Source organism: Pygoscelis adeliae, unplaced genomic scaffold (genome assembly GCF_000699105.1).
Source record: "Pygoscelis adeliae isolate BGI_AS28 unplaced genomic scaffold, ASM69910v1 Scaffold36, whole genome shotgun sequence".
NCBI lineage: Eukaryota > Metazoa > Chordata > Aves > Sphenisciformes > Spheniscidae > Pygoscelis > Pygoscelis adeliae.
In genome coordinates, this window is record NW_008824934.1 from 2,086,794 (window position 1) to 2,097,565 (window position 10,772).

General features: G+C 53.4%; 1 protein-coding gene across 1 annotated transcript in view; it reads left to right on the forward strand.

Moving 5' to 3' along the window:
- LOC103918027 (PGC-1 and ERR-induced regulator in muscle protein 1-like) overlaps positions 1 to 6,867 on the forward strand; it is an 8,521-nt gene extending 1,654 nt beyond the window's left edge. The window contains exons 3-5 of the mRNA XM_009325267.1: positions 8 to 1,166; positions 3,134 to 3,250; positions 5,107 to 6,867. Of these exons, the coding sequence (XP_009323542.1) occupies positions 8 to 1,166; positions 3,134 to 3,250; positions 5,107 to 5,186 (1,356 nt within the window). The 3' untranslated portion in view covers positions 5,187 to 6,867. The remainder of the gene's footprint in view (positions 1 to 7; positions 1,167 to 3,133; positions 3,251 to 5,106) is intronic.
- The last annotated feature ends 3,905 nt before the right edge of the window (positions 6,868 to 10,772 follow it).

The window sequence follows — 10,772 nt, forward strand, 5'->3', positions numbered from 1 at the left end:
CCCAGAGGTTGTGAGGCCCAAGGTGCCAGGGCAGCTGAGAAAGAGCCGCAAGCAACGTGGAGCCAGTGCCGCCGAGGCAGCCCAGGGGGACAGGGAGCCTGTGGGGGCTGCAGCACAGGGGACTGGCGTACTCGTGAAGGCACGTTTAAGTTCACCACTGTCCTCACGAAAGAGCAAAGGGAAGGAGAAGGCAGCCAAGCCAGCTCCTGTGAAGCTGGGGAGCGAGGAAGCAGGGGAGAGCAAATGGCTGGTGCCCGGCCCTGGCACGGATGAGAGCGATCCAGCCGTGAGCACTCCCCCGAAGCAGAAGGTGAAGGAGCCAGGGGCGCAGCCCCTGGGGAAGGCGAAGGCCACCAAGCATTCAAAGCCAGGGCAGGCTGGTGGCTTGGGCATATGTGACAATGTGCCGGTGATCCCTGCCAGCGGAGCCGTGGCTCCACCAGGAGCGGCATGCCAGGAGGCACTGGGGAAGCCTCTCCATCCCAAGAGCGTGGCAGCTTCTGGAGGGGATGCTGCTGAGGGAGCTCATGGGGAGCCTCCAGCTGAGACCCCCAGGGAGCTGGGCCCCCCTTGCTTTGCAGCTGAGGCCTCTGCAAGGGCAGACACCCTAGACGTGACTTGGCCCGAGATGTATGACTATTTTTTCTGTTACTCCCAAGGGGAAGAAGAAGGAATGGGGAACTCAATAGAGGGAGAGAAAACACCCTTGGAAAGGGAAATATCCTTGCCTGAACTGTATGAATATTTTTTCAATGAACCAGAAGGAAACAGGAAAAAAGTCAAGGGTAAAGACAGGAAGCGAAAGAAGTTCAGCAGCTTGGACCACGCTCCACTGCAAAATGAGGATCCTGACTCGGCTCCAGTCAAAGATTCCCTGGTTATTTCGGTCCCTGAGGTGTATGAACATTTCTTTCCAGACAGGCCTGGGAACAGGGTGGGCTGGACAGGGATTTTCTCAATCACTCCAGCCTCTGAGGTGAAGAAAGCTGTGGGGGCTCTGAAGTCCTTTCTGCAAAGGCCAATGCATCTCATCAGAGGCCAAGCCCCAGGCCCCCAGGCTCTCGTGCGGAGAGGATCCGGAGAGAAGCTCCCCCTTGTCCCGCTGGCTCCGCTGGGAAGAGGCCAGGCGCGGCCAGAAGGTTTGGACATGGCCCTTGCACTGACAGGTAAAGCACCGTTACCCCCTGCCCGCTGCCCGACAGCCCCCGCTCGCCGCCGCGCGTAGAGATGTGCCTCTGCCTTGTGTGGTCTCCCCTGCTCCCACCGCCCCGTGGGAAGCCTGGCAGCCAGCTCGGGCCCTGCTGCCGCCATCTCCACTCCAGCCGCAGCGGCGTTAAGGCCACCGTACAGATGGGAGCATTTTGGTGGGCTCCCCCAGGTGTAGCCGGTCTGAAATCACACTCCTGGCACGTTACCTTGCCACACAGCAGCCCTGGGCTTTAGCAGGGATCTTTGGAAGCGTGGCTAAAGCCACCACCATGACATGCTGTGTCGCATTGGCTCTCTCTTGTGATGCTCACGCTGTCCCTATGCCAAGCGAGTGCTGCTGGCCAGGCCCCACAGGCTGGCTCCCGGTGCTGCAGGAGGCACGGACAGGGATCTGAGTATATTCTGGGCATAACTTGCTTTGCTCCCTGCAAACTCCAGTCCTGGGGGAAAGGTGGTCATGATAGCATGCATGCAACAGGCTGAAACTCAGTCTGGCCCAAAGTCCCTGTCCTAGGTGATTCAGTTGTCACCCTGAACAGATATAACTTACTGTGGATCTAATCTATTCTTTTGCACTCTGGCCAAGAAAAACTTACTGAAGTGGATAGCTGTGTTAAACATGGCTGCAAGGTCTGGTAGAGATAGGAATCCCCCATCCCAGTGTCATCCGACTGCCTGCGGAACCACATACCTGTATTTCTGATGAGGGAATGGGAGGCAAAGCAGCAGAATCCTTCTGTACTGAAGAACTCATGCCCCTGAGATAAGGCGATGGCTGCTGAGCTGCTGTCCTGTTAAGGCTGGGCTGCTAATCCATCTAATATTGGTGGGGGAAAAGGTGTGCACAGAGTGGAACATGTCCAAGGCTTCCAGCTGAAAGAGATGAGGGGGACTTTAAAACACACCCTAGTTTGAAAACACCTTCCAGAGACCTCAGAGGTTACCTGAACATTGACTGTTACTGGAGGCAGGTAAGAGAAGCAGGAATAAAGGGAGGGCAAGTCTGACCCACTAGGACAGCCAGCATATTTATCTTAAAGCTCGTATGATGCTTACAGCCACAGTGCCTCACAGTTAATATTAAAATCAAACAATGAATGAGTCATCCCAAAGGGTGCCTCAAAATAGAGCTTCCAGTCTGTTTGCACAGAGGAAAAAACCCTTTGCCATGGTCATAGCTAATTAATAAGCCGGCTTTAATTAAAAGCCTGATCAGATAAACATAGGAGCAAAAATAACCTACTCTTGCAACATGTCTTCAAGTTGTGCTAGACTGGAACTCCAGCAGAGAACGAAATGCAGAGCGCTCAGGGCTGTCTCCCTCCCTGGTCCTAGCAGGCAGCGGGAGTGAGGTGGGATCTCTGGAGAGATGCTGAGCACTGGTGCTTCTCAGGGGGCTATGCGTTGTACTAGAGCTGCGTGCGTCTCGGGGCATTGTCTTGCAGGAAGGCGACCCTGCCCAGAGGGGCCTGCCTGCAGTCCCCGTGCATCGGCAGCCAGCCCAGGAAATGCTCTCTCCTAAATCTGCTCCCCGCTTCCAGCCACCCCACAGGGGTGCACTAGGAAGAAATGCAGGGAGGTGGTGAGGCAGTCAGAGGTCCTGGAGGTGGCACGTCTGCTGGCTGTGCCTCCCAGGCCCATGGGAGCGTGCTCCAGCATTAACAAATATTTGCCTCGGGCTCTTAACAAAGTGTAAAACTGAGGGGGTGAAAAATGTGCCCCTCTCCTTAGGAGACGTACCTGAGTCCTAATTAGACATGTTTGACTTGGCCAATGGTGAAAAAAGGTCTTCTGGGAGGAAAAATGTGTGACAAAGATGTATTTCTCTGGGAGCGCAAGGGACTCACTGCCCCAAAGGGACTGGAGCCTGCTGTGGCAGAGGAGGCGTCGTAAAATCCCAAGCCTCGCGCTCTTCTTCTCGCAGGGAGGCCCGAGGCTCCGCTGGCGCTGACCCACAAAGACATGTGCCTCGTCTTCTGTGCCTTTGCATCCTGGGCGGTGAAGACCTCTGACCTGCAGGCTCCGGATGCCTGGAAGACCAGTACGTATGGTGCCCAGCCTGGCGGGAGAGGGGTGGGAAGGACCTTGCGGAGGATGTGGCAGGGAGAAAGGCAGGGATGCTAACACACCTAACAGTGCCTATGGGAAAATGCAGTCATTTGCCTGCTTTTCCAAAGTGTCCTGTTACTTTCTAATACCTTCTCTCTCCTATAGAAATGGCAGTCCTGATTCCTACTCACTTACGTTGTCCTTTCCCCACACAAAGTGACTGCTGACCTGAACTGAGCCACAGGACAAGTCTGTATTCCTAGCTTTGGCCCTGATCCATCCAGCCTCTGACAGGGACCAGTACCAGTGTGTCAGGGGAAGAGAGGTTTCTTTAGGATCCGTGCTGGCTAGAACCTGAATCAGGACCTCGAGTATGCAGGTTTATACTCGTCACCTCAGCTAGAGCAAATGCACATATTTTTCTAACGTGCTGTAAAGGTATAATCTTTTTTCTAAATACAGCTTAGCTGAAGTATTATCCTGGTGCACCGAGTCCTGCGAGTAAACGGCGCTCTGTCGGTTCCTCTCCTCTCCAACCACAGCATTTGAATAACTGGTGGGGAGAGAGGAAGCGCGGGCAGCACGAATTAGCTGACCTGTGGCCCAAGGGGTACGGGTCGCTGGATGAGCAGGGCATGGGACAGCCAGTGCGGCAGCCCTGCCCTGGCTGCAGCAGCTGAGCGCGGGGTCCAGCCCGTGGGCACCGGAGAGCCCCCGCCGCGGGGCGAGACGCCGGGGCCAGGGCTTCTTGCTGCTTGTCCGGGGGAGGAATGTTCCCCACTAAGGTCACACAGGAAGCTGACACCCCGGGCTGAGAATAGCTCATTAGCTAAAGTTGCTCAGCGCAGTCATCACAAGGAGCTTTTGGCCTGCTCCTCCTTGCCTTCTTAGTATTAGATGGTAGATGTGGCTTCAGAGAGGGTGCGAAAAGCGGGATACGGGCCTCGTGCCCTCAGGATTGCATAACCCAGCGTGCAGTAAGCACCCCGGCGAGGAGGGGAGGCAAGAGAGAGTTTGACATCCTGGACTAGCAATTGTCTTTCGGCATTTTAGGTTCTAACAAGTTGAATTTCCCTGTCTATGTCCCAGGCTCTAACACGTGAATCAAAGTCAAGTCTGAATTTAAACTGGGAAGTCCAAAGGCATGGCTTGGGTTCCCAGTTTTGCTTGGGAACAGATCAGGGGAATTTGACCTCTCTTATAAGACAAGCTAAAAACATTAGCTGAAAGTACAGAGAAGAGCTTGATTCTCTGTATAATCTCGATTAGTTATTTTTTGTATCTCTATGTTTTCTGATTCTGGGGTTTGGGTATTTTCTGCTTTTGGCTGGGAACAGAGTATCCACAGATAACCCACAAAATGATATTTTTCTTGGCATCTTCCTGGTCCAAACAGAAATAGAAAATGAAGGGACTGTCCTAAAGCCCTGGTGAGATTTCCTACTGTGGCCTTCTCATCTGAGATTAGACCCATTAGATCTCCACATGAACCTGTATATCTAACCACCACCCATCTCTACCACACGCATGAAGTCTATGTTGTGTTTCCCTTAAAAACAGACGTTTCTTGTGAAATGGTGGTGTGATCCGTGCGCCCAAACTATAGGACTAGATGTGGTCGGCCAGGCTGTGGGCAGCTCAGGACTGAACGCACTGGGAACAAGCACAGTGTGGTGGGGATGAAGAGCAAAGGCAGAAGGGGTCTGAGAGAGGGAGGGGAGCGACCCCCCTAGGTCCCATGGACCAGAGTGAGCCAAGTAGCTTGTGATCTTCAAGTTTGGAAAAAGATCTTCATGTCTGGAAGAAGCACCCAGACTCACTCTGGAAATGTGTTGGCCTCTTTTCCAGTGTTCCTGGCAAGTTTTGGCACGCTTTCTGCCATCCGCTACTTCCGAAGGCAGGTCAGAGAAGGACAGCCCCGGACCTAGGCTCAGCGCACACCAGAGGTGCTTCCTGAGGACAGGCGAGGATGGTGGAGGCAGAGGCTGGGGATTTTGTTCTTGGGCGGTGTGAGAAGCCTGGATCCCAGCACCAAGACTTCTCTGGACCCATCCCTAAATGGGGCAGGATGTCACAGGAAGCAGGATCCTTCCGGTGATAGTCATTTACAATACGGTAGGCAGTTTGTACCTGTACTGGACAGGATAGGAGCCCAGCGTGGGCTGGGTCTGTTCTTTCTTTGTACACTTCTTGCATACTTGTGCTATCTCCTAGGAGTAGTCACAGTGTCTGTTCCAGGGCGCTGCTTGTCCGTCCTCCCTGCTGAAGTCACGTGGTGGCAAAGGAAGGCACTGAGGTAGTGGAGGGAGGAGAGAGCAGAAGAAACCGGGGAAGTGCTTCCGTTCCTATGAAAGGATTGGGGTATCTGTGAAGGAAGAGAGGAGAGAGCTTTGGGGAAGAGCTGTCTCTGTCCAAACATGGTGCTTTGCTAAGCATGTGCTGGCTGCGCACGGCTAGCTGGGCAGCAGCTAAAGAGGGATGAAGGGGCCGCTCGCTTGGCAAGGCCCAGGTCTCCCATGACCGGTTTGGCTCACCGCAGGAGGACTCATCCTCTTGGATTTCACTCCAAGAAGTCACGGCTCAGTCTAACAGTTCAGGAGGCTGAGACGGTGTTTCTGTTGCATGTGGCCGCCTCAGCCCCGCTGAGCCAGAGCTGCAGCTGCGGTGTCTGTCCCTGCAGGTGAGGAGCACCCACTGCAAGGACACACCTCGCCCCTGTAAGCAGAGGAAGGGCAGGTGTCACGCAGCCAGAGCCAGAGGCAGGGGCAGCCGGGAAGGGCCCTGCAGGAGGCTGCGCAGGATGGAAAGGGGCTGCAGGGGCAGCAGGGAAAGGGGCTGAGCTCAGGGAAGCCTCAGGAAAGAGCCCTGACGAGGACAGGAGCATGTTGGAGAGGAGGAAAAGGCACATACACATGTTTGGCTCTGACAATCACCAGGTGAAGGGTCTAGATATATCACTTGGTCCCTCCGCTGCCTCCCATCCTAGGGACATAAAGTTGGCGGGGAGGAGATGTCGGGTGAGGAGGTGCTGTGGCTGAGTGTGTAACCTTGTGAGGCTGGAGAGGGCTGGAGGAGACCCAGAACGGAAGGTGGGGGGAAAAATGAAAAGGACGTGGTTCAGTTTCTTCCCTGTCTCTAGTGCCTTCCTGATCACTCAAGGGCATTATTCATGACAGTTTTTCTTCACTCCCAAGTCTGATAACAGCGAGAATGTGAGATTTGTTAAGCACTTGGGGACCAGATCCACAAAGGTACTGGGGGAAATCTGCCCAGAATACCTGTGCGGATCTGCCTGTGAGCTTTATAGGAACGGTCTGTGGCAATGTTTTCTTACGAAACCAGAGAGGAGAGGTTTAGCTCTTTCCTTGTAATGCAGAGTGCCATGCAATTTTAATGTGTGTAGGATTGTACTGAAGACCATGTATTATTGCTGATAAGAGAGCACACTGTGCAATTGTACAGTGAGATATGTAGCAGTAAAGAGAGAGAGAGAGATGTACAGGCTCTATATGGACTATAGTAGCTGTATATCCAGTAAGAGGAGTTTTGTGGAGGAGGAGAACAGATAAAATATGCTGGAAGCTTCTAATAAAGATCTATCTCATTTAATACTTCTGTGTACATTCCTGTGTCTACATTGTTTGTGTGTGAAACTGTTGAATGAGCACTGAGTTTTAAAGAATGAGAAATCAAACCATTATGTGTCTGTTGATACAAAAATGTAGGAGTTGATGTGCTGGTTGAGGAGCCCTGGAGGACAAAGTATGCAGGGAGGCGGGCTGCTTCTCCTCTTCTTTGGCTCAGTCCCCATGCCTACCCCTCTGAGACACATCTTGGCTGTCGCATGTCGCTTACAGCCTGATCCAGAGAGCCCTGTCCTCTCTCCTGTCTCAGAAGCATTCGGGACTCGAGCAGCCCCCCTCCAGCCAGCTCCTCCCGGGGTCCCTGAACAGATCAGTGAGCACAAGTCAATACACGGCGGCAGCTCCCGGGTTCGGTCCATCCATCCTCATCGCCTCTGCCCTCCCCAGTCCCCCTCAATGCAGCCAGGCTCTCCAGTCTGAGCTGCGTCCAGGAACGCCCGGCACTGCAGCCTCAGGCCCTGAAAGATTTGCCCAGCAGACCTCGCCCCCTCTAATGAGCAGGAGCACGGCAGGCACGGGGGAGGCCGCAGTGTTCGCATATGCTCCGTTTTACTGTTTACCCAGCCATAATCCATTAAGCGCTCTCCGCGTTCTCAGTGGCAGGTGGAAATACAGCAGCCTTGGCATGGCGGGTGGGTAATGGGGGAACAGCTGGAGGAATCGGGCAATTTCATTATGCGGGGCTTTCCTGGGAGACTCACAGGGAGCTAGGCAAAGCAGAAGAAGGTCAGAGGAGGGCAGCAGACAGGTTTGCTGAAAGGAAGGGGTCTCTGGGACTGCCAGCTCCTGTCTCAGGGGGCTCTGGCTCTTCCTGCCTAGTTCCTCATGCAGAGTGAAGTCCCCAGGGTAAGGGACATGGCTAAATCCTGAACGGTCACTGCTGACTTCTTGCTTGGTTTGAATTTTTCAGATTTTGTGCTTTCTAGCCTTACCACACAAATCTGGAGGAAATAATGTTTTCCCTTCACTTTGCAGGTGCAGGAACAGTTAATTTCCCTCCCAGCCATGTACCGTACTCCCAGGTAGAGTGCTGGCAGTTAATAAACGATTGTGCTAAAAGTCACTGAATTTAATACTGAGCAAAATGGTTGGGAAAGCTGTTCTGGTTTGTCTCAATGTCTCAGGGATTGCAAAGTTGGCCTGAAGACCTCACTGGAACTGGGAGGGTTGCTGGCCAGAAACCATAATGTTGAAGACACTTTTGATGACATGAGGCCCTCCAGGGAGGTTTGGATGGGGCAAGGCTCTGTGCTGGGATGTGGGGAGTCTGCATGTACCCGTGTCAGCCAGATCTTTTCTAAGCAATGCCCTTGCTTTGGGGACCTCATCTTCCCTGGGGAAGCGGTTTTGTTCTCAGCTGCTCCCCACAAGCCAAAGCTGCAGATGTTTGCTGCAAGGGGGGTGCTGCCAGTTCAGCTCACTGCTTGGGCGCCTTGAAAGGAATGAGGAAGCTCAGTCAGCTGAGGCTGGGCTGGAGAACTTCACCCTGATAATGTATAGCTGCTAAATTGTTGCTGGGAAGAGACTTGTGTGTCCTCTCCTGCCGCCATTGCTTGAAGGCTCCGTGCATGGGTTTTGCAGGAAGCCGACTTGTTCTGCTGCTTGTGGACAGTCAGGCTACAGTCAGAGACTACCGTCAGTTTTCCTGAACTGTACAGGGCAGGCGCAGCACTGACAGGAGGCTGCAGGAAAGCTGCTGGGCAGACAACTAGTTTAGGAGTGTTTTGGGTGCAAGCAGTAATACCAGGTACGATCCAGAAAGGAATCAGACCTAGATGTTGCAAGAAGCGGGAATGGTAGTTAATGCTCTGCACTCCCAGTGTCCCAGTCCACAGGTGAGCCATGCGCGGCTAAAACGCTGCACTCGGGGTGGGAGAAGTGGCCTCCTGGCTGTCCCTGACCCGCTCGAGCTCGGAAAGGCACGGTGGCACCGAGCGCCTGTTCTCCCACTCCGAGGGACATGGGGTATATCTCACCCTCTCAGTGCCTCTATCCTAGTGTTCAAATACTCGTGCTAAGTTTCTTCCCAGGAGAGTTCAGTACTCCCGTTATGCTGTAGGTAACACGAGGTGCCTGTCACCTCTACCAGTGAGTGCCCTTTGCCTATCTGTGGTAATTGGTGTCTGATCCTTTAGAGCTTGGGCTTGGAGACGTAAATGTGATTTGGCACCTCCCCCTGCTAAAAGTTACCGAAGGTACCAGATGATCCATCAGGTTACAGGTGCATTTCACACTCCTTTTGATCTCTACTGGAAGAAGTAGGTGAGATAAATATTTCAGAAGATAGATGTTTTCAGCCCACTGCAGAAGCGAAAGGAAATATTGAAAGATTGTGTTGGTATCGGGAGATCAGCTCTGGGAGTGTCTACTGTGCTCAGTCAAGCACCATGTCTCTAGTGTCCTTCAAGGAAACCAGCCTGGACTTGCCTGCAATTTTAATGCTTGGTTTATTCTCCGACCTTTTAAGCTCTCTCCTCTCCCTCCATGGCGAGGTCATCTCGCCTGTATCTCACCCCGGAGGGAGGAGCCAGCAGCTCACCGTCTTTTGCAATAGCAGCAGCCACCACAATAGAAACGACCTTTTCAGTGCATCTTTGCTGCCGTGAGACTGTTTTCCCTTCACCAAAGAGAGTGTCAGTGCTGGAGGTGGGAGCTGTGCCATCCCACCCCGCTTCCTTGCCTTGCACGTAGCTCCCACATCTGACACCTCGTCTTGCCAAGCAGATGAAAAAGTCAGGCAGGTGCACCCTCAAGAACTGCCTCCGTATTTCATCTGGCCTTGATACGCCATGTGCCACCCGGCTGCCGGAGTCCCGGCCTGGAAGAGGGCTGCGTCTCTCCCGCCTCTTCTGCAGCAATCGGTTTTGCCAGAGCAGCTCCTTCGCTCTTATTTTTGCTTCATCTCTCTGTAACAAAACCAGGGCAACGCTTCCCGTGGACATTTCTGCTAGGCCATTTCTGCGTCATGACTGTCTTCTCCCCGCACTTCGGAGGGATTTCTGAGGGCTCGTGGTGCTGTGCCAGACCCGGGAGTGCCAGCACAGGGAGGCAGCGGGCAGAGGAGACGGAGCAGTGACCTCCCTCTTATCTAGGACTGACAGAAATGCCAGTTGCTTCAGTCGGTCGGCCAGCCGTGAGAGCATGACATATTTTGGTGGATTCCCCCACCCACAGGGCAGTGAGGGAGTTGCTCATCGCAGACTAAAGCAAATCCTGCACATCCTCAACTCCTCAGGGCACTAAGGGCTCTGCAAGGGAGGTGCTGGGTTTTCCGAGCAGGAACAGGGAGCAGATTTGCCCAGCGGGTCCTTCCCCGACATCAGCCGTGGTTTCAGGGAGCCGCTCACAGGCAGCCGACAGGAAGAGACACGTTCATACAAAGTGCTCACCAAGGAATTCCCAAACCTCGAGTGTCTTTGTAAATACAATAAAAAGATTGGCAAGCCCACGCACAGTGAAGGAGCGGGAGCTGGCCGGGTGGGCTGCTCTGCTGCAGCTACACGGTGCCTTCAGTTACGGGGGCTTTTCCTCCAAACTCCTGAAGCCAAACGAGGAGGTCACAGGCTCTGCTTTCTTTTTTAAAAACACCTCTCTGCTGTTTATTCTTTGAGCAAAAGAAGTTTGAAATTGTGCCTTGGAAATCAGAAAGCAGAGAGAAATACAGCAGCCCGTGGTGTTTCAGTAACTGCTCTGTTTTTCCAGCTATGGTTTCAGAAGGGGGGGACCTGATTCAGGACCTCTAGCACTTGGAGGGACTGGGGGGGTGGAGAGATCATTTGTCAGAGAGTGAATTGTTGGCAGCTAGTATCATCTCATGCCTTTCATCTGCCTCTGTGAATAAAGAGGCAGCTATCCTGTGACCCAAATGAG